General features: G+C 41.0%; 4 protein-coding genes across 11 annotated transcripts in view; 2 read left to right on the top strand and 2 right to left on the bottom strand.

Annotated features, from left to right (window-relative positions):
- The window catches only part of LOC105451396, a 41,163-nt gene extending 28,139 nt beyond the window's left edge, over positions 1-13,024 (top strand). For all 3 annotated transcript variants that reach the window (XM_011691811.1, XM_011691810.1, XM_011691812.1), the window contains 7 exons: positions 7,413-7,926; positions 8,025-8,497; positions 9,566-9,753; positions 9,884-10,221; positions 10,535-10,609; positions 10,682-10,879; positions 10,972-13,024. In XM_011691811.1, coding sequence (XP_011690113.1) covers positions 7,413-7,926; positions 8,025-8,497; positions 9,566-9,753; positions 9,884-10,221; positions 10,535-10,609; positions 10,682-10,879; positions 10,972-11,049 — 1,864 coding nt within the window. In that variant the 3' untranslated portion in view covers positions 11,050-13,024. The remainder of the gene's footprint in view (positions 1-7,412; positions 7,927-8,024; positions 8,498-9,565; positions 9,754-9,883; positions 10,222-10,534; positions 10,610-10,681; positions 10,880-10,971) is intronic.
- A 952-nt stretch (positions 13,025-13,976) lies between these two features.
- Positions 13,977-16,375, top strand: LOC105451395 (3-oxoacyl-[acyl-carrier-protein] synthase, mitochondrial). The gene is made up of 4 exons (XM_011691809.1): positions 13,977-14,462; positions 14,572-14,854; positions 15,046-15,426; positions 15,538-16,375. Exons 2-4 carry the CDS (start codon positions 14,656-14,658, stop codon positions 16,281-16,283), a joined length of 1,326 nt encoding a protein of 441 aa, XP_011690111.1. The 5' UTR covers positions 13,977-14,462; positions 14,572-14,655; the 3' UTR covers positions 16,284-16,375.
- Positions 16,376-16,999: 624 nt separating this feature from the next.
- LOC105451394 (gametogenetin-binding protein 2-like) lies at positions 17,000-21,765 on the bottom strand. 6 transcript variants are annotated; one of them, XM_011691802.1, is made up of 11 exons: positions 21,361-21,765; positions 20,570-20,760; positions 20,317-20,460; positions 20,023-20,235; positions 19,729-19,935; positions 19,473-19,641; positions 19,137-19,301; positions 18,915-18,995; positions 18,589-18,849; positions 18,115-18,492; positions 17,000-18,013 (listed from the first exon to the last, which is right to left on the bottom strand). In XM_011691802.1, exons 1-11 carry the CDS (start codon positions 21,448-21,450, stop codon positions 17,837-17,839), a joined length of 2,076 nt encoding a protein of 691 aa, XP_011690104.1. In that variant the 5' UTR covers positions 21,451-21,765; the 3' UTR covers positions 17,000-17,836. The 6 variants fall into 6 exon arrangements, with proteins under 6 accessions (XP_011690104.1, XP_011690105.1, XP_011690106.1 ...); XM_011691803.1 differs by having other exon boundaries at positions 18,115-18,489; XM_011691804.1 differs by having other exon boundaries at positions 18,589-18,843.
- A 1,050-nt stretch (positions 21,766-22,815) lies between these two features.
- LOC105451393 (alpha-(1,3)-fucosyltransferase 7-like) lies at positions 22,816-26,727 on the bottom strand. Its single transcript, XM_011691801.1, has 3 exons — positions 25,472-26,727; positions 24,906-25,060; positions 22,816-23,880 (listed from the first exon to the last, which is right to left on the bottom strand). The coding sequence occupies exons 1-3, from the start codon at positions 25,730-25,732 to the stop codon at positions 22,956-22,958; spliced, it is 1,341 nt and encodes a 446-aa protein (XP_011690103.1). The 5' UTR covers positions 25,733-26,727; the 3' UTR covers positions 22,816-22,955.
- Positions 26,728-27,995: the final 1,268 nt, after the last annotated feature.

The raw sequence follows: 27,995 nt of genomic DNA, 5'->3' as shown, positions 1-27,995 counted from the left end.
TCGCGCGGCGCGCGCGACCTTTCGTGACCTCCCTCGCCCGCTACCTGACGAGAGCGAGGCCGGTGTTGGAGGGAGCCCTCAAGAGACCGACCGACCGACCGATCGGCGGATCAGTCTGCATCCGCCGGACAGCGTGGGTGGAGGGCGAGAGAGAAGGAAAGGAACGCGGCCGGCGGTGGAAAGACGCTCGGTGAAAAGTGCAAGTGGTGTGGTGCTGCTGGCGAGAGCCAGCCTCGCTTTGCGTGCGTGCGTGCATTCTTGCATTCTTCGTCGCGAATCTTCCGTCCGCTCACGTCCCGTTTCTATCTCGCGGCGCGCGCGGGCGTTCTTGTGCTCGTTGGAGATTACGGGGAATGCGACGGCGACGACCCTGCGACGATCTTCGTGCGTTTAAAAGAGAGAGACGCTGACGCCGGGCGCCGCTCGTTGTGCTCGTCATACGGATCGTTCACGACGATGAATCGCGTCAACAGTTGTGCCGCGTAAAACGCGTCGATTGTCGCGCAACGATTCCACGGATCGTTTCGGTCTACTTATAACGGCCGCAAGTTAACTTTATAACACTTCCCGAACGTTCCCGCACGCAGCGCGGTGCGGTTTCATCGACGACGGTCTAATAATAATGGTGCACGACCGCGCGGTGCGAGAACGATGCCCCCGAAACGTCGTGGGAACGTTTTAATGAAGATATAAATTACATCGACGTACGTGTGTGTGTGTATATATATACACATATGTAGACGTTGAAGAAATTGTTTTGCGAAGAATTTCGTGGCCGCGAAGTGAACTGAAGTACCCACTAACGTCGTGCAAATAACTTTACAGACTCCACAGAATCGAAACTGCTTTCTGATGGACTTACTCCGACATCGTTCGATTCGCCGGCACAACGGTACGATATATTTATTTATCCATGTGTGTTAGAGCCGTCGATTTATTGGATTCTCAAGAAATTGCGCAGCGCCGTGGAACATATTTCCTCATCGAATTTTCAACCTGCGGAGTCGTATCATCGGCTCGGTGAGCGCGAGTTGCAAAATAATACAAATCTACATATATCCTTTTTATAGCCCACTTGCGTTCGGAGGGATTTTTCCGCGTCTCGTCAAAATTTTCGCTCGGCTCGGCGATCTCGAATAGCTCGAATTGATTGTCTGCACGAAAGATTCAGCCGCGGCTGATCGACGATACAATTACAACGGTCTCCTCACCCGTCACCGTTCACCGCACACGGAATATCATATTTTTCCTGTTTCGCGTGCTTTCGCAGGACTCCAAGAAAGTGCCGCCCACCGGACGGTCGCGCTTTCTCCCCTCGCTTTCGCTATCGCTATACACCGCGGAAAGGTAGGAAAGTTAATATCCGCGCGCGCGAGACGACCGGTTGTGAAAGGTAGAGCACGGCGGCGAAATACAGGTATTGTTTCAAACGGAGACGGGGTCGTCAACCGCGACCCGCGCGCGGCCGGCACACGCGAAACCCGCTCCTTCGCGCGACCGCGTATATAGAGGCGACCAGAGAGGCGACAATTTGCGCGCACACGCGCGTACATCGTATCGTCGTCTGTACGCGCGATGCGCTTCGCGATGTGCGCGCATGTGTGCGCGCCGGTCACGACCGATATTCGCGGTCGTCGAATCGATATATACCTTAATCCATCGCTTATCGCATTTCGCAACGGATCCGTTTCAATAATCGATGCTTTCATTTTCTCCGGTTCTCCCTCGGCTCGAGGCGTAACGAAGATGCCTTTTATCTGAAATTTTTTTCTGAACGATAAGGAATATATTTTATATTGGATTAAGGAGTGTCGTTGTTTTTTGCGCATTTGCGAAAATTCGATCCTCGGAAGGCTCTCTGCAGCACTCGATGGGAACGTTCGCGATGTTATCGAGTTTCTGCGGGTTGCACTTGAGCGGCATCCCCTGCATTTCCGAACGACGAGGGAGGTTTCCGAAAGATCCTCTTGAAGCGAAATTAAAAAAAAAAAAAGATCCCGAGGAAGAAAAATATGCGGGCATTCTTCCTGTTTCATGCGAGACGGCCTCTTCGTGCTGCATCTTCCTTGCCTCTTCCTTTTTTCCCTCTTCTTCCCATCACGTGCTTCCTGTATCTTTCCTTCTCTTCTTCTTCAACGCGTTAACGTCACTTCGGACGAAGATATCAATATCATTGTACTTTGACATCATTTCACTTCCCTGCGCCGTCCATATTTTACAATTTACGTATCGCGGCGTATTTTATGAAACATTAAGCGCACTGTTCTCCGAATAAACGGCTTCTGATTATGCACACGTCCGTGAATTCATTATGCCGTGCGTAAATGCGAGCTTGCGCTGACCACCTGTTAGCGGATACCGCGAAAGAAAAAGGAAGGTGAAAGCGTACCGAAAGGGAAATTGAGCATTCCTTTTGTGTTTGACAGTTGTAACGATAGAATAATGCAGAACAGTTTTTTTTCGACATCCGATTGATTTACGTATTGATCTTTACCTCTAAAAGTTATTACCTCTGAGCGAGAGGTAATTAGGATTCTAACAAGGGACGTCTACGGTCTGCAATTTGTCTCAATCGTTAAATGACGGTAATCTTTCGGTGAAAATTGTTAGGTTTTCCTCGTCGTTGTTTTGTGTGTCATGATCGAAGTTTCTTCTGTAATTATATATCTAAAATAATTATGTGAATTTTTAACGATATTTAACGTTCAGTCCACCGGACTGTTCGTGTTTTTGCGTTCGCTTTGTAACAATTATTTTAGACAGCCGAGAAGTAGATAACAGTTGAGACGATAACGATTAATAATATGTGGAAAGGGTCTACCCTAGAAATGGACGTTCTTATCTAATCGCTAAGAAGACAGCGTTCTCCAATGCGAAGAAAGAGCCTCGCGTTCTTTTCAGAATTGGTACCGCGAAACCTATATATCCGCATCTATAAAGCGCAGTGAACGCGAGCGGGTGCAACGAACTCCGCTTCGCATCTTTTTCTCTCTCTCTCTCTCCCTCTCTCTCTTTCTCTCCCTCCCTCCTTATAACTCTCCCTTCCTCTTTTCAGCACCCCTTCCCCGCCGACTGTCATCATCCCATCCCTTCCATCCCTTCTTTCAATCTCCTTTCTCTCTCCACTGTCTCTCTCTGCGGCTCGTATCAAGCGCGATCTGGTCTCTCGCGTGTAAGTTAAGGCCCATTTTTCGCATGCCGTTCATCGCTCATGTTAAAGATGTTAAATAATAGAGAAAAAAAATTGAATATGAATGTATTTATCAAAGTTTAAAAAGTACATTGATATTATTTGAACATTTCGAACGTAATTGAACAAAATATCATGCAATTAATGTATTAAAAAAAAAATTATTAAAAAATTTTTCATTATTATAACGGTGATCTATAAACGTCATAATCATGTGCAATATTGCAACAGAGAGAATGCTTTCTTATGACAAGGACAAAAAATCTCATGTAAGTTACATCTGTTACATCATGATGAAATAAATCTTCAATTTTGGATTAATTATGTTAAGATTTAATCTTTCTGAAGGATAATGTTTTTTTTTTTTAGTGCAATTAATATAGAAGTATTTTTTTAAATTAAATTTTTTGTACTTTCTTTTTTTTTCGCGATGTCCGATTATGTACTTGTGTCATTTAAGCGTCGAAAACGTGACATAATGCAGCTGCAAGCAACAGATCTAATCATTCGTGCATGCACTTCCTTACGATAATGAAGCGAACTATTACAGACAATATACAGACTGCTTTTACTACTGTTAAAATATTTAGTTTGCGAGTTCAAAAATAGTTTGAAAATATTTATTCGATATTTAATTTATACATTTTTACTCGACATTTTGTATCGAGTGTAATAAAAAAATATTAGATAATAATAACTCTTTGATTCATATCGTGATTCGTTTGTGACGCGACGATGTGGCGAGTGCATCGCCGTCGCGCCAATGTCGTATTCAACGTCGAGGGTATACATATACTCGCGATAGCGTCAACGTGGCATGACGAGTCATCTTATGCTTAATACTCCGCCAATGTACAATAGGAATGTCATAAACGTGCTCGATAATATCACGGTCTCACAATGTCGACTCAGGAATGTCAGATAAACTGTAACACCCTTATATTTGTTTAACAAATCTGCAAGAGCAACGTTTGTAAATTTGGATCCCACTTGAGACTCTGCCGCCTATTCCACGGCGTAGAAGACGAATCGGCATTCCCTTCGAGAGAATGATCGAGAAAGGGTAGATGAATGGAAGCAAGAATGCACTCTGTGTACACACGTGCGTTCCGATTATACGAACTGATCCGTTAGACCGCTGGCACTTTACGCGTACTGTCAAACATTGCGGCAACATTATTAGCCAAGAGCTCATATACATCTACGCTCGTATAAACAGTTAGGGGCGGTACTCATGATAGTGCAATTTTGTATTTAAGATCGTTTTACGTGCGATTTCAAAACGCTATGTAGTCACTTCACTGGATGGAATTTTAGAACTTAAAACGATTTTTAAAATAAAATTGTTGTAAAAATAACACCCTATACGTAGTTTGTATGCATGCACGAAAGATTAAGATGAGATTTGCAAGTCAAGTTTAATGATTATATTAATTATTGAGGGCCTAACTTTAAAGGAAAAAAAGAAAGATTGCCAATATGCCGTTTTATTGCTTTGTTAAATGACATAATACGAGATGAATTAGGAAAAATAGATCAAAAAATAAAGTCGCCCTAACTTTTCAGATATATAAGACATACATTTCTAATTAAACATGTATAATTAAAATCTATTTGTAATTAAAATTTAATCATATTGAAAGGATATTAATGCAACATGTTATGTGTATGCGATTTGCTATCTGTAATTTATTCTTTCTATTGAACCAGAACAACGTTACAAATAGATCATGGTCATATCTACTTTAAGAACGCACGATATCTAAATAATATCTAATAATATTAAAATAATAATATAAAAAGATACTTTAAAATAATATTTTGAAAGTAATTTTAAGAGAAACGGATTTTTCTTGCATCTGATCGCAATACCATCAATATCTTTCCAAACAACTGGAAAAAAATTTAAGTATTTCTTGTTACTCGTCAATTATTATTATTTATTCAATATTTTACACGTAATACGCATATATAATTGACATAAAATTAAATTAAATTTTACTATACAAATCTAATTTTATCAATAATTGAATAAATTAAATAAGAGAATTTGATTAATTGATTATAATATATGAAAGAAAACATTTTTTGCTACATTTTTATTTTGATATGCATCTGTTGAACACTGGGAAGTTTCACGGTCTAGGACATTGGTCCAAACAAGAAAGAAAAAGAGAGGATACTTTGAAGAATTTTTATAAATTTTTAAACTGATTTTGAGTATATATTATGCAAGGAAACAAGCGTGACGCCGGATTCATTCCCCCCGTGAAATTCCCGTACGATGCCCTTTTTCATCGCTGAACTTCCGTATAGAATTGTCGATTGCATCGAGGTAGGGGGACCACCCTAGTTAATCCCTTCCCTGTCCCCCATACGCGAAACCCTTATCTACGGCGAAGTTGGCGAAGCTCTCTCTCTCTCTCTCTCTCTCTCTCTCTCTCTCTCGCTCGCATTCTGCTAGTGTAAGACTTTTACGCGCGTTAATTAATCGGAACGCTGACGGTGCGCCGATTAAGCCGCGCGACGTCTAATTATAGCGGCTGGCTAATCAGGTCGTGATACGAAGATTTTATTTACGCCGCGATATACATGTGAGGACACGTATACGCGCCGAGCTAATAAGCGCCGCCGGTCGCACGATATTGCGGCGGGGAACGATAGTGCGCGCGTGGCGCGTTTCACCACCACGTCGCGCCGTCGTCCTTGAAGGCCCCCGGTGAACGACTATTTTCTAGGCAAGGTCGACCGAGGCTCCTATACACCAGCTACGGTGTATGTTTATCGGTTTATCAATGTCATCGTCTCTCTCGCGGACGGTTGTTTTGCAGGATTCGACCTTCTAATTCTAGAGAGTTTGAAAAGTGCTCGCGTGTTCGTGTTGCACTCGGACAAGATGAGAAGAATATTATCACGTTACGGAAAATGCTGGTGAAACAATCACCTTCAATCATATCATCACCACATGTCGCGTTTCGAGAAAGAGACAGAGGAGCGTGGGGGAATGGCAATTAAGTAATCGAGTTCTGGAAAACAGATCATAGATAGTTGAAAAATATACAATAATAATTCACACACAGTCGATTAATTACTCAATATACTCGGATTTATTGATAATCAAGACAGTGCAGGGTGTATTTCACAATACAGCTAGTCTTAGTTGTGCGTAGTTGGACGTATTATAGATAACGATGGTTATCGCGGTGGTGCCCAACTTTTCAATGACGCCACAGTGTTCACTGGTGACCACCGCTTTATTAAGAATTTTTTAAGTACTTGTAAAAAATAACACTATTTAATATAAAATTTTGAATGATGTAATTATCTAGATAACAATATAAAATAAAAAGTGTTCTGTATAACACCTATAAAAATACAAACCTATTTAATTATGCAATATTTTATCATTCTATATATATGTATATATATTTATGTTCACAAAAATTCTACTGTGTATACGAAATATAAAACTCACTAGGCAGATAACGTATAAACACCACAAGTAAAAGCGAAATATTTTATTTTCTTGTATTTGCGAGAAAATATTTACCCCCAGAAGTACCGTTTAATCTACCTTGCTTTACAACTGTATTATATATTGCGCTCTCAAAAACTTTGTATTAAGAAAGCTGGAGAAAGCAGCCTCTTAAATGATATATTGCATATTTGATCTTTCTGACCAAGAGACATTTTATTAAACAAAAAATCTCATAATGAATGTAATATATTATTTCTATAGAGTCACATCTCTCATCCTATTGCTATATTTATAGTAAACTCTGTGCGATTCAAGTTAGTTTCTTGTCACCCGTGCGATCGATTTGACATTTCAAGATTTTCAATTTTCGGATCTTCTTCTCGACGCCCACTTTGGACGTCTAAAATTTGTGACAGAATTCTATTTATAATTTCATGTGCGTCGTCATTTGAAGAATATTTGCAGTATAAAATGCGCACATGAAGTACACATTTAGATGTTCTATAATTTGCATTAGACATTGCATTATTTAAGACAGATTTCTGTTCATAATTTTGTCTGCTATATATTTTTAATATATATTTTACATGTGTGCGTATATTTCTGATTCGTTAAATTTTTCATATTATATGATACATACAACTATAAATATATAGAATTCTATCTTGAATTCTGATACAAATTAAAAATCTCAACCGACCTTAAACGAAAAGTCTGAATGAAAGCATTGTTGTGTGTTCGTAGCTTAAACAAGATGCACGCGATGGACGGCGCGGCCGAGAGCAGGCGAAAGGTGGATACCGCGGAGGACGACAAGACATCGAGATCGTCGCCGTCGCCGAAAGTACCTCAGAGCCAGCAGAACGGCGCCGCCCTTCCGGAGGAGACGGCGGCGGCGCCGGCAGCGTCAGTGGGTCGCGCGCGCACCAAGAAGAAGGACGAGTCCCGCTGCGACACGGAGACCGTCCCGGCTGCAAACACGAAGGGCAGGCAGCTGCTTGCGAGCACGTCGCGGCAGAGTGCGACGACTCCGAGCGATGTCGTCGTGCAACCGCGTCATGTTAAAGCGGCGTCCGAGCCCGTCGAGATCAAGAAACGGAAGTCCACTAACGGACAGCTGGCCTCGCTGGGAAATCCCAGGAAGAAGTTTCGCGACAACTATACGCGAGAGGAGTACATTTCGAGTATTGTGGGCGACAACAACGAAAGCATCGAGGATCTTGTGGCGAAGGCCGATCGACTACGAGCCGATATTTTGGTGAGTTGCGATCTTCGTGGCTGCGATCTCTCATTAAGAGAAATCACCTTTTTTTTTTTAAAGCATTCGCGATATATTCCATTGATTTCTATCTGCAGGATCTTGAAAATTTAGCACACGCCAAAGAAATGGAATGGAACGAGATCCTAAGGAAGAGGAAACTCAAGGAGGAAGCGTACCTGAGGCTCGAAAGGAAGATACAAACGACAGCCTACATGGAAAACGACGGTCAGTTGTCGGAGACTCTGCCGCCCACTAGATCATTTTCGGGCTCGGCCGAATGGGAGAACAACGGCAGCACCATATCGAAGGAGAGATCTTTCGAATCTAAGGAGGATCTAGGCGAGAGATCTTCGGACTCATCGGGCTCGAAGAAAGAGAAAACCACGAAAGCTAGCTTGCAACAACGAGCGACTCCTCCGAAAACCAATGGCGAGAGCAATCGTAAACAGAACGAGGCGTCGAGTCCGGAAAGTCGACAGATCGGAGAAGGTCGTCAAGGTGCGATAGTGGATGTCAGATCTATTATCGCCGACCATAGGCTCAAGCATCCAGAAACCGTACCAAGGAGGTAATTAATTATAAATAAAAGAATGAAAGAGGGGGGACAGATGATTTTTCTCATAATATAACTTAAAATTTATATAAAACAATATAATGTTCATAAATGTTTGAAGAAAATTTAACGTTAAGTTAACGCGATTCGTGCAATATAATCTTCAATAATATTCGGGAGATATAATTTAAATATATTACTGTACTAAAATCGATTCTCTGAGCGCGAGTGGCATGACGGACAGCGCACTGGTTTGTCATATACAGGTCCCGGATTCGATTTCCGATAGAACCAATAAATATGCTCGCGTCTTCTCTTCCGGCAAACCACCGAGAATATCCTTTGCCTCGAAAACCTCTCTCAAAAATTCTGCCGTTCGGATTCGGCTTTAAACTATAGGTCTCATATGCCTGTGTACAGCGTGTACACCACAGGCATATGAAGAGAGGGTAGGTTCGATATGAGCTGTAGCGCCATCGAAGAAGAAAATCGATTCTACGATATTATTGCGTGTGTGCAGTTAGCACCCCAATATTAAAATTTCATTAGTTCTGATTAGAGTTTACGCTGCAATTTGAAGAGACAAAAAGTTTCCTATAGTTTATAACAAGAGTTCTGCTTAATAACAATTTTTAATTTAAATGAAAAAAATGAGGTGCTAATCTTCTTATCAAAATTCATGACCGAATAGTTCTGAGCGGCTTGTTATAAACTATAGGTGTCTTTTCGTTTCTCCAAAATGAAACAGAAGCTCTAATCAGAACTATGGAATTTTAATATTGGGATTCTAACTTCACACACGCGATATTATTCATAATCACTTTTTTAACCGTTTAAAATATATTTTTATAGCAAATATAATTTTAAATAAAGAAATAAAAATCTGATTAATGAAACAGGTTTACTAAGTATACATATAAATGCTATATTAGGTAATAATATGTAGTATTTGATTATACAGCATCCGATCTCTTATTATAAGATCACAGTCACTGACTTATGTAGCACTAAAAAATCTGTGCTTTTAAGAAGACAGCTTTCGTTTTATGGATTGTTAAGCATAATTTCCAATTGTGTGTGCAGAGGTCGAAGGATGAGAAATTCGAACGTGAATATCAATCTCGGTGCTGGCGGCGCCATGGTCGAAACAGGGCACAATGCTGACTCAAGACCATCTAGCACAGAATCGTGCAAGAGCAACTCAAGGGATGCGAACGATCCCATGAACTATAAAGACATGCTAGTGCAATTTGCTAAGCTAAGTCAGCAAGGTAAGATCAGTTTTCTCGGATTTTGAGTCGATTGAATTTATATTATAAACGCCGAAGAGGCAATTTGCAAATATTCATCGGTAACTGGTGATCATCAATCCTACAACCGCGTTTCAACATTTGTGTTTAGGCGAACCTGTCAAGGTACCGCAGAATTATCCAGACGTGACGCTTCATCCTGTGACACCTTCGTCTGCCCAGAATATGTCTCAGCCGACCGGCTCGTTGCTCCATGGAATTCTAACAAAAGCGCAACCACCGAGATCCACGACTTTTTCACCTACTTTAGCGAGATTACTCACCGCGCCTGAAAGAGAAAGGAGTTCTCCGGGGGCCGCGGCAGCGGTGGCGGCGGCGGCGGCGGCATCTGCGTCCATGTCGCAGCAAGGCGCCACGACCCAGCACCTTTTGCAGACATACCAAGGCTCTAATCTGGTTTCTATAAATGATCTCTTATCTTCTTCCAAGGTTCTTTGCTTTTTTTAAATTCTTTGTAATTATTATTTTTTTTCGCAATTTACGTCGGCATGAAACACTGTAATTTCCTTTAAACAACGTGATTATTGCATTATTCGAATATCCAGCAGCGTAACTTGATTTAATATAATTTATAAAAAATAAGTATATAAAAAATTTAAAGGGATTACCGTATAAATAAGGAATACAAGTTTTCGGAAGACGTGAATTCGAAAAACCTCTGGTCAAATGATCAGTTAGGCGAGAAAGTAGATTTAGGTAACACAGTTTCTCTTTTAGGTAACACAAGACATTTTTTTTCTAGGCCCGCACAGAGATAACTATAACCCCTGTCGTTAACACTCCCGCGCAATCTCACTCCAACGATTTAATTCAAGTGGTAAATTTCCTCGTCAATTTGTTAACAACACACTCTTGCGCATGATTTCTGATCGTTCCATTGAACTTCTAGGAGGATGTTGAGGAAGAAGCAACGGTAATTGATGAGAGGAAGGGAAACTCGGTGATCGGAAGGGATGGTAAACAATTAGTTAAAGACAATCCACCTTCGCCAAGCGCCCCGCCAAAATGTCAGGGATGCATAATTCGACCCGCACAATTCGTTTGCGCCGGATGCGGAAATCAGTGGTATTGCAGTCGTTCATGTCAGGTACATATGTCACAGTATATTATGCTTTTCACACATACCTATGATTTACGTTAACGATCAACAATGACAATGGATTGTATTTATATCGGCAGCTTGCCGCGTGGGCAACGCACTCCGACCACTGTCCGCCGGAGCCCGAGAATAGCAGCAAAACCAAGACCAACGTTTAACGCCCGAGATCCTTGCACGCCCGGTGTACGCAATGGCATCAGGCGAGGAGGTATCAGCGTAACCGAGTACGAATCTAGTCAAGGAAGGAGGTTCAAGGGTATAATTCATATTGAACGACAAACGAGATGCGGAGAGGAATTACCGTGTGTGTATCGTATTGATGTAGTATCGGAAAGATCCTTGTCGAAGCAAACGGATGATATTGTCCTATTTATCACAAGCATTTACTGATCTCCCGTCTCTAAGGAGGTTCCACGCTACCCCCCCACGTTCTGCACTTTGCAGAATGAATTCATGAAGTTTCTTGCACTTTGCTCGAGCTTTAGATGAAGAAAATTTTGTCTTTTTTCTGATGATGAAAATTAATTGGGATATTCGATGCCATTGGTTGACGAGCCTCGTGTGTTATGTATAATTCTTTTTCTTTTAGACTTTACTACATACTTTACTACATACACTAGTCGACAATTTTTCGAGTGCTCGAGAAACGAGCGGGAAAGGGAATATGTAATTCCGTGGCGCTTTGTGGACGTGGAGCACAATACTAAGCAACGCGATGCTGTATATAATTTTATACAATTTAAGAGAGTTGTTCAGCGTCGGATTTTAGAACGCCGATTAATCGCGTGCCATGCGTAAGATCGGGGGCGGATTGAGACCATCAGCTCTTTGAAAGATATCGAGATATATATATTTTTTCTTTATATCAGAAAACATTTTACAGTGAAATTGTAGACATTTTAAACTTAATTGAGAGACAGTTAAAAATCGCATTAAGATTTGTCATAATAAACGGAGTAAACTTGTTATAATAACATGTTTACTTTGTTATTATAACAAATTTCAGATGAAATTAACTTGCCATTTACTATGACAAGTTTTATATCGCTAGACATTGTTCGCAAATGATTTCAAATTATGTATCCACGTAGACATTTTCTGCTTACTTAATCCGCCCCTATATGTAAGATTCGTTTTCCATAATTGACCTTAACACGGACGTTCAAGTTAGAAAAATAATTTGAACATTTTTTTACATGTAGTGATATAGATTTTATTCTGTTTTCTCCCTTCATTTTGCATTGTGGGCATAAGAAATTACTGGACAGAGTATTTCGTCAAAAAACGAAAGATGCCTTATTAGGTACTCATTATGAAACGTTTGGATGCATATATTCGCATATTACATTGGTTAGCATGTATCGCGTGTTAGCAATGTGTCAGCAATCTTGTTTATGTGTGTGTGTGTATATATATATATATACACCGATTACGAACAAATTGCCAATACGATACATGTTAACCATGTGATATGCGAATATATGTATTGAATGTTTAATAAAGAGCACTTAATATTCATTTTCCGTTTCTCGTCAACATGTGATACATGTTTATATAAATGGATGACAGATATTGTACAGGTCGCTCGCGAGTTAGACGTTTTCACTTCTCCGTCGCCTCGTTGAGGGAGATAGAGAAAATAAAAAGAATAAACGCCAGAACTCTGCCCGTTCTACAATACGTCGCATGTCGGTGCTGTAAGCCGTAAGCTGTAAGAACGGCCAATCACGAGTCGAGTTTTCTCCTTATATTAGACTATGATTCAATTCTTAAGCCATCTCCACTTAGTCACTACTAACTTATTATTATCTTATACTACTGACTGGCTTATAATTAGTTTCTGACTTTTGCTTTATGACTAATGGCTTATTGTTGTTGATGTAAGACAGCTTATGGTTTACAACACCAAGATACGACGGGTATAGAACGGTCTGCAATGGATGGCTATTCTAGCATCTATTCTTTTTTTTTGTTTTCTCTGTCTCACGAGATGATGGAGAAGTGGAAGCGTTTCGCGAAATCGTAAAATTTCGCGAGCTTGACTTGATATAAATCTCTTCATTTTGTTATATATATGCATATATAAATGCAATATATTGTTATATAAAAAAATGTATTGCAATATTTCTGTTTTATTCGAAGAGAGATCAATAAAAATAAAATATCCGACATATTTTCTCTCTCGCTCGCTCGTCCTCGCGCGCTCTCTTATTTTTCTCGTACAACTTCTTTTAAAATCTATTTTGTCAAAAAATACAGCTTTAAGCTCTGTCCAGTTATTCTCTTATCGTTCGTGATGTTATATGAGTTTTGCGCATAAATCGCAGGATGCGTGGACACGCCTGCGTATATTGAGACGAATGTATCACACATGCAACATTTTACATTTGTTACCAATACATACGAACATGTAAATTTTAACAAAAAAAAAACATTAGTTTTAGTATAGCAGTAAGATATTTTTTTTTAAATTTTGTTGGTGACATATTCTCGCATGTTTTGCATTTTTTTAAATTAATATGTTACCCATACGATGACTGTCCCTGTCATAATCTGTAGCCCAAAGTTCCTACAGGTACATACAACATATATATGTATAAATATATATATATATTTTTCCCATTACAAAGCAAACCAAAATAAAGTTTTTAATCGTATATCTGCATATATATCATTTCGTTGTTACCACTTAGATCATTCTCAGTCACTTTGCGATTTTGCCGATAAATGGGAATTTTAGTGTGCGTTTATAGACAATCTATCAAAAAAATTATATTACGTTAAAAAAATAAATTGTACGCGCGTAAGATACGTCTGTGACATTCTGATAATAAAAATAAAAAGTCGAGAAGACTTCGATCTTTCATGTGTGGAATATAAATTGTTATATACCAATATGATACAACTGACATTTTGAAATGGATTAAAATTTTCATATATTTTAATTCGAAACGTAGACATGAATTATCGAGATACGTCGTGCGATCGTACTTATCGTGTAATCTTCGCGAGTATTGCATCGTGTGCTGTACAGAGTCTGTGCCTTATTTTGTACATACATACGCGTTGCCGCGTCCGGTCTTGTTTGTCGAGTGTGTTGCTATCTGCTTTATCGGTTTTGCGATTTTTGTGCTGCTGTGATCGACGCTTTCCGAAAAGCTCGGGATCATCCATGTCGATAGTCGGGATGATCGCTCTCTCTGGGTTAGGTTAGGTTGTGTCAGCTGATTGTGTACAGCAAATGCATACATATATGGATAGATATAAGTGGTATAACCTCAATGTAGTTGGTTGCACCGGTTGCACGTGAAGCAAAATATACAACGTAATAGGGGTCAGGGGATGTCGTATAACCTCTAGGGAAGAGGTTAAAGGCTCTTATCCACCACCAACCGGTGGGAATCTCCAAAAAAAAAAGGATTACACGTGATTGTACGCTGTGCTTTTTAAATGCTTGTGAATACTTTCGACAATCATGACAAACCGAACGCCAACATATAGTTTTCGTTCTTGCTTTTAATGATCCCCAATACGAATTGGAAATAACTTTTGGTAGTTTTAGCCGAATCAAGTAGGTACATACACGATCGTAAATGAGTGAATATATGATTAGTAAATACTTATTAAATGTGAACATGAAAGACGTGGTTAATTTCGTTTGATACCTTTACAAATTTTAGGCTGCACTTTTCTCGACGACTTTTCCAATGCTGCATAGCTTACGTTGATTATTGAAGACCGGCAGGTCTCTCTGGGAAATCACGATGTCCACTCCGTTTTTGCACATTAGTCGATCGTTGGCGACCGCCGCAAGGTCCAAGCGGCGCGTCGTCGTGACTGGGATGGGGATCGTGTGCCCTTTGGGAGTCGGGACGCGAAATGCCTGGGAAGACCTCGTCAATTCCAAATGCGGAATCGTGCGGCTCTCCGAGCCGGACTACGACAAGCTACCGTGTAAAGTAGGTGAGCTATTTCTGTCTATTATCGTGGCGAACGTATGTGTTGGAAATTTATTTATTTACACGATCGTTTTCTATATGTAAAGACAGTCAACAGACAATTTATTAACTCCGAATACCTATGCATTATAATTGCTGTTGTCCAAGACGTGATTATTGTGCGCAATTATGTGACAATTGATTTGCATTTATCAGCTGCACTGGTGCCGAAGGGAAGCTCATCCCGCGAGCTCAACGTCGACGCTCACTTTTCGAAGAGTGAACTGCGCACGATGTGCCCAGCCACCGTGTATGCGCTGATAGCCTCGGAGGAGGCACTCGTGGATGCGAAATGGAAGCCGACCGATGAGGCCGACAAGCGCGACACCGGGGTCTCGGTGGGAATCGGCATGATAGACCTAGTGGACGTGTGCATGACGTACGAAGCTCTGAAGAAGGGATACAGCAAGGTCAGTCCGTTCTTCGTGCCAAGGATACTGCCGAACATGGCCGCCGGGCAGATCAGCATCAAGTACGGCTTCCGCGGTCCCAATCATTCGGTGTCGACCGCGTGTGCGACGGGCGCGCACGCTATCGGTAAGTGATTTGACGAGGCCGGCAGGTGCTGATGCCTTCTGACGACCTCAAGTACCTCAGGCGCTTTTCCCACGTCCGCGAGACCATTGTGACGAGAATCGTGTCTTCCAGGCGACGCGTTCCGCTTCATCCGCGGTGGCGAGACGAGCGTGATGGTGTGCGGCGGCGCGGAGGCGTGCATCAGTCCGCTGGCCATAGCCGCGTTCTGCCGGCTGCGCGCGCTGAGCGCGTCGAGGAACGACATGCCGCGGGAGGCGTCGCGGCCCTTCGACCGCGACCGCGACGGCTTCGTCATGGGCGAGGGCGCCGCGATACTGGTGCTGGAGGAGCTGAGCCACGCGCTCGCCCGGAGCGCGCCGATTTACGCGGAGGTGCTGGGCTACGGTCTGTCCGGCGACGCGTCGCACATAACGGCGCCGAGCGAGGACGGCACCGGTGCGCTGCTGGCGATGGACCGGACGCTGAAGGACGCCGGCATCGAGATCGCGGAGGTGACGCACGTGAACGCGCACGCCACGTCCACGCCGCTGGGCGACGCGATCGAGGTGAGGGCGATCGAGTCGCTGATGGGCGAGCACAGCAAGAACGTGACGGTAACGAGCACGAAGGGGGCGCACGGTCATCTGCTGGGTGCCGCCGGCAATCTGGAGGCCGCCTTCACGATTTTGGCGATCAAGGACGGCGTGATACCGCCCACGTTGAATCTGCACAACTTGGACATGGAGACGAGTTTGAGATTTGCGCCGCATACGAAAGTGAAGTGGGACGCGACCACGGCGCGTCGAACGGCCCTGAAAAACGCGTTCGGCTTCGGCGGAACGAACGCGTGCTTGTGCTTCGCACAATACGTCGACTAATGTCCATTTTTACCAGTGTAGATCAACTTTAATCTCGGTTTAATTTACTCTTTTTTTTCTAATTAGAACTAGAAAAAGATAAAAAGTAAGTTAAACCGAAATTAAAGTAAATCTATATTGGTAGAAACGGGCATAGGCTCGAGAAGAAGATGTATTCTATCTTATTGGTAAGAGAATGTCGTAGTCATTTTCAAAAGCTTGTAAAAAGATTTTAATAATGAACTCTGAAAGGTGGAGATTTCTATGAAGTTAGTAGATTAACGCTATTGCGTAATTTTATTCCTACCGTTCATTAGACAGTGAAAGGATAGAGTGACGCAATAGTACTGTTAGCGCTTCGAACGTGCCTTATATCATATCCTCAATAGCTTGAAAAAGATAATGTGTATTTCCATAAAGATGCGAATGTTTAGAGGAAAAAGGAAGTCAATTATCGAGCCAATAACCAAATTTAATGTTACGACGAGCAATGCGTTGATAGAATTAATTACTAGTCATTCCTTGAAACGTATTGACTTAAGTAAAAGAATTCAAGGGCGAACATATAAAAAGATCATCTTAAAAAGATGATGAATGACGTACGGATTTTTAGATATTTCCATTCAATAAGACGCTGTTCTTGTAAGTATATATACTGGTATGTACATATGTATAAAAAGTTCAAGAGAAGTAAATTCGGTGACGAATTGAATTTCACACAACTTATTACCAGTGGATAGCGGCTTAAATATTTTTAATAACTTTTTATGCAACATACAATATATGTGTACGATTTACGACAATAATTCTTTTCACAGAATATTTTTACAAGTGCGTGTAATGGAAGTTACACAGAGAGGATATACATCGGAATAATAAAATATATGTATATATATATATATTATAATGGAATGCAACATTGATTTTAATATTAAGTTTTCCGACAATATTACAACGCATCTCTGTTTGTTACAACATTGACATGAATCCATCATAATCATATCGCCGCGTAAACAATATCTTGAAAATAAAAAATTTCCAAGAAAATATACAATACTTTTCAAATAACTGGAAAAACTTGTCTTTAACAACTTGCGGAATCGGATCTGCCATATTTTCACGGCCAAGGCATGTTTCATTCAAAATACGTACTTGTTTCGCTTAAATTGCAAAGATCTATACAATCAATTTCAAGATGTACATCAATATTCAAGTTTCGTATACTAGATTTTATGGTATCTCAATTTGCGTTGTGTATTCTGTACTTTTCTCAAAGTCGACGTCATTGTCTTAACTATCGGATATCAAACTATTTAATTCCTCGGTATTTTTTTATTTACGCAGACGCAATTTCTTGCTCGTGGAGATAAATAGTATTATTGTATTGTTTTTTGGCTTCGTAATATACACATAATCAGCATTTTATTCACATCAGAAGGTCGACTTCGAATGATAACAGTTTTCTTCAAAATACATCTATTATATTCGTGTCTCACTACTGTCAGTAAATCAAAGTAAAAAAAAAATAAGAAGAAACAGACGGAGATATATTTTACCATAGCTAGTAGGAATCCTTAATGAAGAATGCTAAGTGGTTTCTGATGGCTGCACAACATGGCGAAACGTTCTCTAAGTATTTGCCGGAGTTCTAGCCGCTTCTCCGTGAGTTGACACACCCTCGACTTAAATTCTAATACCTCCTCCGCTGGAATATAACTCTCCTTGTCGTCGTCGTCAGAAATATAGGAATCCTGAGGATCAAACAGTTACCATATCGAAATTAAAAAAAATTAATTTCTTTATACAGAACAGCAAATCCTTAAATATTTAAAGTGTCAGATCTAAAACGTACCTTTAACATTTGCGTAAGTGTCGGACCTCTCTCTTGCAACAAAGAGATGCTAGAATTGGAATGATTAAGTTTATCATGACAAGCGCCTTCGTGATCGCACCATTCGTCGTTACACGCCACTTCGGAACCCTCCGGTGTGCTAGGCAGAGAAGAACTGCTGATGTTGTGCTCGGAGGAGTACCCACAATCTTGAGACGATTGCTCGCTTGAGGAATGGCTTTTTCTCTCGGGCATCTCGAAGCGTTTCTTCATCTCTATCCACATGGTGTATTTAGTTTCGCTCGGTTCCGTTATCCAAGCATCTACCAGCTCGTTGGTCATGGAATCTTTGCAGTTGTCGTCATAACGCCACTGACTCTCGTCGATTTTCTCACCCTTCTTCGAACGAAAAAAGAAAAAAACGCATTTCATCTTAAAAAATTCGACACATTCACGGCGCGCGACAGCTAATACGAGATTGACGACTGTAATTACCTTACACGACTCGCAAATATCGGATGAATCCTCTCGCGACAATTGTTTACAGGGCGTACTACTTTGCTTCGATTGACTTGTGTTAAGTTTCGTCTTCGTTTCGGTGGTGTTCTTCTTAACTTTCTGCGAACCCTTTTTCACAGGGAATGCTAATTCTGTTTTACTTTGCGACTGTGATATACTATGCGTTTTTGGCTTCTTTAAACAGTCCGGGCATTTACACGTCGGCGGACCTTTGTTTTTTGGATCTAGGACCTGCAACTAGATCAAGGAGGCGATAGTAAACGGAGACGTTTTACGTATGCATGTAAAATTAAGTTTCATACCTTATGCCGATTGATGTTCTGCGTCGTCGGCTTCGATTCCGCACAGATACAAGGAGAGTCACTTTGCCTTTCATTTGAACACTATGACAAAATATACAACAACTTAGCCATGCGCGGATGTGAACATGTTAAATTTCATTTACATAAATATTTCCCGTGAGAAGTTAACAAGTCGATTTTTTTTTTTTAAGAAACGAGTCTTGCACACAAATCCAAACGTACATCACAGCAGTTTTCCTTCTCCTCAGTTTCGTTACGACGTCCCTTCTTCTTCTTGCGTTTGAGACGTAACTTTTCACGTTTGTGCTGTTTCGCTAGTTCTTCCTTCGCGACTTGCTTGTAGAACAATTCCAACTGCGAGATACCTTGTTTCTGCTCGATCGCCGACTAAACGAAACAAAGTACTTAGCTTTATTATATTATCTATTACGTAAATGTAGGATTTTCTGATATTACTAAAAATAGAGTCGTATTATACAAAATCATACTAAACAGATCATTTAATCAATACTAAATATCAATACTAAATAAGAGCATTATTGTACAAAATCTTGTTACCCGAAAGTTTCTGGACAGCGCATCCACCGCGACGGCAGCTAATACTTTACACACAGTCTCCTGTTCCTTCATTCGTCGATGTATTCTGTGCAGTCGTTCGGCGATACATATACCTAAGCACGTAAGTACTTCTTCTTGAGCAATTTCCAGCGTTTTCGCGTGGCGCTCTCTGAAATTCGCGGAGACATCTCTTATTACGTTTTTCAAAGACAAAAAAAAACATTGCGTTTCTAGAAAATGTATTGGAGATCAGTACCTTCCCATAAGCGCCCACGGTTGCGCGCGACCGAGGAGGGTGGTCATGTATTCCGTGATGGGTGGCAAATGTACGTGATGGTCGGCTATGCAACGCTTAATTCCGGAATATAAAACTGCTACGTAACCCTTTTCCTTCGTAGGTTCGGGTTCTCGTGTCAGAAGAGACGACGCCAGTAGCACCTTGTTGCGACACTCGGCGCAAAACCTGATAAAACCACACAATCGTGTTATAAAGAAAAAGTTATGTGGAATATAATCTACGTGAAGCTACGCAGGTTTACATTGTTTATACCTATGTTTTCGTAGATAAGTATCTAAAGCTTCATCAAGCGTATCGGTCTCTATTAAAGTCAATTCCTGCCGGCACGGTAGCTCCATGCAGTCCCACACCTCTCTCCAAGAGTTCCATATCGGCGGCAACCGCTGGATCTCCAACGTATGTAGCACGCATCGTCGGGACTTTCTGTTCCTTTGCTGCTTTTCCATTAAATTATTTAACCTAGTGCTGCAAACGTGTAAGTAGTGATAACTCCTCTCACAGATGTATTTGGAATGATTTGGAACGATTTCACAGTCGACTATATACCTGTGTCCATGCAACAACGTACAGAGCTGTTGGGGCGATTTCAAGACCTCATCTTTTATAGAAAGCACCCCATCGGGGGTGATAACCAGCGGATCTAATGCAGGATGCCCCGAATTCATCAGATCATAGAACAATCTTTCAACACTAAACAGAAAATACATCTTAATATCAGTTAAAGTTATAAAGGCAGTGATATACGTTATTCGTTAATAAAAAGTTACTAATTGTAATTATTTTAATAAGAGATAATCACCTTCTTCGGCAACCGACGCACGGTTCTGCGTCATTTAGAATTTCAACAACCATCTTGAAAGTAACTGCGAAGGACGCCTTGATCTCTGCCGTTGTGAGCGAAGAAAATTTCTTGGTAAACTCTTCCAGTTGTTTACCACTGATCAAGGGATTATCACAGATCGCTCCCAAACCACTTATGTCCATAATCATCTAAAAGGACACAACGATAAATAAATCTCGTGGAAAATTGCGGTGTCAAGTAAATATATCATATTCGACTTGATGACAATTCGAAAGGAGAAAGCATAACACTCTTGCTCGACGTTTCGGTTACGAATAATCCTCAATGATAACAAAAGTAATCTGCAATAACGTTATTTTTCTAATTAAGCACCGAAACCGAAAGATCGTCTACAAGAATACGTGTACGTCGCAGGTGTATGAGAACGACCATCGGATCATCCTCGTCCTATCATTGTCGGCGACGACGCGTCCGCTCGACGTTCTGACAACGCACGATCGCCGATCGATCGTGACAGACGAGCTTCGGAATTCGCGATCCAGCATTCTCGTTTTTCTCTTTTTTTTTTCACCCCCCCCCTCTCTGTCTCTCTAACACCTGATTGCACGCGATTCAGGTTAAAGAGTCCGTGCGGAGCGTGGAGAACGCTTCCGTTACGTAAAGCGAGTAAAGCGACGTCGCCGTCGTGCCCCAGGAGTCGCGCGCCGGTCGAACGGGCCAGGGGAAAGAAAATCGGCGCCGCGTACGCGCGGGCGCGGACGTGCGCGGACGTGCGCGCGCGCGCTCACCGTCAGGTTCTCGTCGACGATCAGCGGCATTTGCTTGCTCGCCAGCTCCACCGGATCGTCGTCCCGCCAAACGTTCACCAGTCTCGCCATCGTGTCCCGTCTCCCCGCTCGGGGGTCCGTCCTTGCTCCTGGTGTGCCACGAGTTCCCCTCGTCCGATCCCAGCTATAGAGGCGTTTTCGCCTGCTCCCGCACGCTCGCCGGCCGCTACCCTCCCCTGCTGAGTCGGCGAGTCCCTGATTGACGTGACCCGTGCGTGCACGACGCGGTGGGCGGCTACGGGGACGGCTCTGCGCTCCGCTTTCCTCGCCGAGCAAACAGGCGGGATGCGACGCAGGCAAAGTGACGGTTTTCTCTTACTCCAGGTATAATCACGCACCGTCTGCCATTTGCAACGTACGGAGTCGCCGTCTATCGCTCCTCTACTTCCGCCCCGCGTCGCCGCGTGCAACGTCCCTCTCTCTTCGCCACGGTGACGACGTCAACGCGTCAGCGTCTCGCGTTGCATCGCGCGGTGCGAAGCGCTTATTCTCGCCTCTCTTTGTAGCCTTCGCGGCTAATCGCCTTTTTCTCCTAATCACGGCTCGTTTCCACCCATCTCCCTCCTCGTAAACGCAAACGGGCGACGTAAACTTGGGCCTGGCTCGACGACGTGGAAGGACCCTCTCTCGAGAATCAACGTACGTCCCGAATTTACAAATAAATGCCGCGCAAATGAGGGGGGAAATTCTTCCGAATTGCTCTCGATACATTTTATATCGACCCGAAAGATTCTCCGCGGGCTTTAACGAAGTGCGTAGCGCGGCTTTCGCGTTTTGTGCACACGCGGGTAAAATTGGAAAGATATCGTATCAAATTTTTCGAACTCCGGTTTCAAGCGGCAAGAATGCATGTGAGTGTTTTTATCACGGAAACATTTCAATTCTATATGTATGCATACAATAGAACAGATTATAGATAATGCTATTAACTACAAATGATAAATTTTTATCGCACTTGTTTTTTTTTATGTACAATTATCGTTTAATTTTACATCTAATATACACAAAAGCGTTTATTAAATACTGTTGCATATGTTAAATATAAGTTAGATTAAAAATAATATGTACAACTAATTTAAAATATAAAAAACAAATCAATTTTTATTTCAATGACAATTTTAAGTGTTTATTAAATATTAAATACTGTTGCTTATATTAAATAAACTATATTAAAAATAAAATATACAGCTAATTTAAAATATAAAGAAATAAAAATTAATTTTTTTTTCAGTAACAATTTTAACAGCCGTTTTGTAATCTAGAATCTAGATGTTCAAATTTCTTCAAATTTTTTCGATCACAAGAAATGCGCGAATTTTTCTTTATCATTATTGCAATAACAAACTGACGATAATAATTATACATCGATTTATAATAATAATATTTCTCCATAATTTCTATAACTTTAAAATACATTTAAAGGATCAAGTCCTACGTTAAACCAATGCTAAAATTTCACTGACCGAAAGATTCATCTATCAATAATTATTAATTCATCTTCACGGCTATACTTCAAAGACTAGATGATCGCAGAGAATAACTTTATAAGCGCTCGCTTAAACGCAGTCCCTTTCCTTGCTCCAAAAGTTCTCGAGCCTTGCGTAGACCTTCTGCACGGCGGGATTGTAATGCAATGCCTCGCATATGCGGCAGTAGTGCTTGGACGCGCTGCCGAAGTATCCGTGCTCGTTAATCACTCGATAATGATTGCGCCACTCGTGGTATCCGAGGTATCGCTCGTCGTCGCGGTCCAGATACCTGAGGTAGTCGGCGAGCGCGTTCGCGTCCGCGAAATCGTCCGCGTGGAGGTAGGAGCGCGGCGGCAACAATCGCCGGCAGTCCTGCCGCGACGCTCCCATTATTATCGGGACCGCGAATTTGCGATACGCGTTCCAGAACACTTTCTCCGTCAGGTACTCCCGGCAATTGGAGTTCTCGAACGACAGGTAGAACTTGTACGCGCCCAGGGTGGCGCAGTCCCGGTCAAAGTGGCCGGGGCAGACGGTCCTGTTGCCGCCCAGGCATCCCCCGAGGATGTCCAGGTCGCCGCGAAGCGACGACTTGAGCGCCTTCGCGTAGGTCCACCGTCCGTTGCGGCCACCGCAGTTGCTGCCCATTATAGCGACCAGTTTGGTCTTGGAGACTCTCGCGAGGGTATCCCGGTGTTTGGCCGGAAAGCTGCCGGACAGTCTTATCGTTCTTCCGTAGGGAACCGGCACGTCGCTGTCCATTCGGTAGGACATGGACCAGTTGAACAGACCGTCGTAATCCGACAGTCTTTGATTACCGGACAAAAACGTGTGGAAGGGTGACTCGTCCGTCAGGAAGATCCACCGTTGATCCGCACGGCTTCTCGCCGGTAACTCGGACGGGCTCCTCGTGAAGTGCAAATGAAACACCACGGCGTCCGCACGATGCAGATCCTTTTCGTCGTAGCTCAGCATACAATTGCACACTGAGCATTGGTCCCACGGTGAAAATCTAAAATGCATGATTTTGCAAATCTCTCTTGATGTTCATCACTATGAAAATAAATCAGATAATCGCGATTTTATCATCTTTTCAGCTGAAAACTGATACCATTTCTTATCGATTTATATAGAACGAGTTTATAATAGATTTGAAATTAAATGTATGTTGTGCGAATAACAATCGTAATATACTTAATCACTGATAAGGAATGTCGCCGCTGATATATAAGGCGTCTTTGTGCAAAGGGGATTTTGCCGCCTCTCTTAATATTTTTATTTATCAATCTTAAAAAAAACATATAAAATATATCTTTTTAAATAATTTTTTTACTAATAATTTATTAATATATAATTTTTTTTATTTTTAAATCATTTTTAAATATCTTTAGAGAAAGTGCAAAATTTTTCATTTCTGTTCTAGGATATTGATCACGTAATTTTTCCTAGAACAGTAAGGAAAAGTGAAAATTTTTACTATTGAAGTAAAGAGAAATTTTTCACTTTTCACATTTTCACTCTAGCGAGAAAGTTACATAGTCGATGCCTGGTACTAAAATGTCTTGGTTCTGTATATAAAAATTTTAGTAGCGCCAAAAAATAAACAATTATTCGGTTCAACCATTGTGATTTCTTTAGATTGATATACACAGTTTTGGGAAAAATTAAATCTGACAGAAATGAGTACACGTAATTGGCATTAAAAAAATGGAGAATTGATTTTTGAAACTTAATTTAGCGTTTCCGCTTGTTAATGCGCTTTTGTACAGTATATAATTAACTTGCACACCTGCTTGCGGTGGCTCTGATAACAATCGTAATATAATCATATTGTTTGATAAGACAAGAATAGATAAAAAATAAAATAAAATAGTCGTGTATAAAAAGTAACCTAAGTAACGACCGAAATTAGTACTGTGGATATTACGTGTATGAAATATTAAATCGCGTGAACGTCTGCCCTTATAACAGACACGTATTACTTTGAGTATCATTATTCTTGAATAAAAAAAAATAGAGAATTTAGAATTTGCCTACTTGGTGGACGTGAAATGTCTGATATGCCTGCGTTCCAAGAATTTCCCGTGTCTCCAAATCAGGATCAAATAAGTTTTATTGGCGGCATTCGACCGAGGGGGTGAAGTCCCTTCTGGCGCCAATAACCATTTCCCCAGGGGAGACATACTCTTTACCTGAGGAAAACACGCCATAAACTTACTCCTATATAATGTAGCAAATAAATAAAGAATAATCGCTAATAAACGTTTTATCTTGAGATTCGCACTAAAGCCTTGCAGTGGCAAACAAAACGTATAGCATTGTTAACTCTTTTTCTATACCGAGGTAGATTAGATTTCATATATAAGTGTCTTGCGACGCAGTTTTGACATAATCTTCTAAAAATTTGAGATAATTACAATTACCGAATTTAACATAATTATATATAATTTACATAAAACATCTCAAATTATAGAAATTATCGTTATCGTTATCGTTATTCCATTCTTTGTAATATTGAAATAAGAGTGACAAATTCAAAATTAATTTGGCCTGTGAAAGATAAAAGATTGAGTAATGATACAAGGTAGTGCAACACATTTTACCTGTTTCTCGGTGAAACCTCTCCCCAGGAGGTGCGCATCCAAGGACACTGTCCTCGCGAACTGCTGTCGCGCATTAGATTTTGTGCCGGTGACAGACCTTCTATTTTCTTTTTCTTCCTCTCTTGTGGACACCTGTTCTTTTTGCGATGCGGAAGACCTTCTGTCGGCGGTGAGAAAATCCGGGGACAGTAACAGCATGCAGAAAATCGCAGCCGTCGTACCGGCGAGCAGGACGAACGCGAACCGCGAGAACTTGCGCATAATGTTCGCCGCCGTTCATTCTATCCTGAGTGTGCGTTGAGCGACTACTGACCGGGACAGACTAAATTCTTAGTAGGTCTTATCTGCGCGTCCGGTGGTGACTTTTTTTTTCGCGGTGTTTGCGAAGATATATCGCGTCGAACAGGACGAAGGCAGAGAAAAGTACCTAGGTAATCTGTTGCATATATATATGATATAACAACTTTACTAAACTTAATTTCCAAGTGATATAAAACAGTTTACACAAATGCATTCAGAAATTAAGGAAAAAACACGAGACTGTTTTCCTTCTTTGAATGAAATTGCATCATTGGTCTTTATTGAGGAAAAGAAATTAAGGAAAAGATGAGAGATTGTTTCCTTTGGACGAAGTTAGATATACTATATTAATGCTCACGTTTTCCAGAAAGAAACAGTTTTTTTTCTTATTTTTTTTTAAACTTGCTACCTTTCGCAAAACGCAAAACGAAGTTATATATAAATTTAATAAATCAAGCAAGTTCTCTGGGAAATTGCATATTTGCGATGTTAATAAATCTTATCCCAATGCGGGCAGTAGAAACGCTAGAAACAAATTCTCTTCGCGTCTTGTCTCATTAACTTGTCACGATGAATCTTATGTAAACTCTATTAAATTGATTTTGCGACGAATTTAGAAATAAGAGCTGCGCAAAAGAGAGTTGCAGCTCTGCGTGCATTGAAATAAAACACTAATTACGAAAAACGATCACTCCGCGATCAGTCACAGTCTCGAAACTGGGACGCGATTGAAGATAAATCACTTTATTGCTGTATCAGCGAGGAGCGAAATGACGCGAGGCGCGCGGGATGATAGAAAGTACGAGAATGTCGCGGGTGCACGACTCCCGGTGCAACAAGGATACATACTGGCGCGCGACTGACCGTTGATCCCGATTGTCTTGGTTAGCCAAGCGTGACCGCCGTCCACCAGCCTCTGGACGTCATTCACCGTCGCCCGGGTCTACCGGTGGCTACCGTAGTAATATCAGTTGGTAGAAACAAGATTTGTAAACTCAAACGTCAAACACAGGCGCGCCGTTTATCAATCACGATAAAGCAATCAAATGTGCGTCTCGAAGATTGAACCGGAAACGGTCCAGAAAGCTGACAGAAAGCGGGACGAAAGTAAATAGAAAACTAGTTTCGACTGGTTTGAGTCCGATTAAATAATTTTAATAGATATATAATACTTTTTATTTTCATTATTTAACAGACTAGATGTAGTTAATCATTCTGAAGCGAAGTTAAGTCTTAGGCTTAGCAAACAAATTATTTTCTTTTTGTTTAAATCTTTGGGTGATTTTAATTATTTAATTGGACTCAAATCAGCCGAAACTAGTTTTCTATTTACTTTCGTCCCGCTTTCTGTACCGTTTCCGGTTCAATCTTCAAGACACATTTGATAAATATATTTATATATTTCCACTGATCATCTAACAATAAGCTACGTGGGAATACGCGGGCAGAAATAGAAGAAAAAATTACTGTACTAGAATTAACATCTTTAATTATATATCTATTTAATATTGCCGACATGATTTGAAAGATAAAGTTCAATGGAGTTCAAAAAGCTTCATGGTTCGGGAGCCCACACGTACACCCCACTGAGAGTCAATTATTTTTCATTCGTAACACTTCGTTCGTTTAATTAAATCTGTCACAATATTACGATTTACGCACACATTCCATCGCACGGCATCGAATGTTTCTTCTTTCCATTTAGGTATAGTACAAGAACCAAATGACGCGGAGATCACATGCAAATCAGGATAATCGTATATACATATGATACATAATATTACATAAGAATCTTGTATTATCTTACAAAAATATAATTCTTATTTTTAATATGTCGTTAAAATATGCAAGCGAAAAATATTTCCAAGAAAAATATGCTGTAGTTAATTTTTTTTATTAAGAAAATACAAAAGTTTCTTAAACCTAAATATTCGTAGCAAAAAAGAATATAAGGTAACGTCTTCGCAAATATAATATAATTAACGGAAATAAAATTGTTTAAGAAACAAAACTTGATAATAGTATAAGACTGAAATTATAAAAAGAGTCAATGAAATAATCAAATATGTACCTGTTTAATATAAATGAGTGATAACATAATCGTGCGCCAGTGTGGCGCGGCAGACAACGCACTAGTCTGTCATACCATAGGTCCCGGGTTCGATTCCTTCGATTCCCGCTGTTTGAGAAAATTCTTTATTTGTACCATTGAATATTCTTCAAT

The sequence above is a fragment of the Wasmannia auropunctata genome, unplaced genomic scaffold (genome assembly GCF_000956235.1).
Source record: "Wasmannia auropunctata unplaced genomic scaffold, wasmannia.A_1.0 LD336052.1, whole genome shotgun sequence".
Classification (NCBI taxonomy): Eukaryota; Metazoa; Arthropoda; class Insecta; order Hymenoptera; family Formicidae; genus Wasmannia; species Wasmannia auropunctata.
The sequence above is the reverse complement of the archived record's forward strand: the minus strand, read 5'-3'. Positions and strand labels throughout refer to the sequence as shown.

What these genes read in the sequence shown, in the direction of transcription:
- LOC105451395 (XM_011691809.1), top strand. Translation starts at nt 14,656, where the DNA reads ATGTCCACTCCGTTTTTGCACATTAGTCGATCGTTGGCGACCGCCGCA. An exon ending in CAAGCTACCGTGTAAAGTAG is followed by an intron (nt 14,855 to 15,045) that starts GTGAGCTATTTC and finishes TGCATTTATCAG; the next exon opens with CTGCACTGGTGCCGAAGGGA. An exon ending in GACGGGCGCGCACGCTATCG is followed by an intron (nt 15,427 to 15,537) that starts GTAAGTGATTTG and finishes CGTGTCTTCCAG; the next exon opens with GCGACGCGTTCCGCTTCATC.
- LOC105451394 (XM_011691802.1), bottom strand. Translation starts at nt 21,450, where the DNA reads ATGGCGAGACTGGTGAACGTTTGGCGGGACGACGATCCGGTGGAGCTG. An exon ending in TCGTCGACGAGAACCTGACG is followed by an intron (nt 20,761 to 21,360) that starts GTGAGCGCGCGC and finishes GTGTCCTTTTAG; the next exon opens with ATGATTATGGACATAAGTGG. An exon ending in ACGTTGTTGCATGGACACAG is followed by an intron (nt 20,236 to 20,316) that starts GTATATAGTCGA and finishes ACACGTTTGCAG; the next exon opens with CACTAGGTTAAATAATTTAA.
- LOC105451393 (XM_011691801.1), bottom strand. Translation starts at nt 25,732, where the DNA reads ATGCGCAAGTTCTCGCGGTTCGCGTTCGTCCTGCTCGCCGGTACGACG. An exon ending in GAGGTTTCACCGAGAAACAG is followed by an intron (nt 25,061 to 25,471) that starts GTAAAATGTGTT and finishes TGTTTTCCTCAG; the next exon opens with GTAAAGAGTATGTCTCCCCT. An exon ending in AGACATTTCACGTCCACCAA is followed by an intron (nt 23,881 to 24,905) that starts GTAGGCAAATTC and finishes CATGCATTTTAG; the next exon opens with ATTTTCACCGTGGGACCAAT.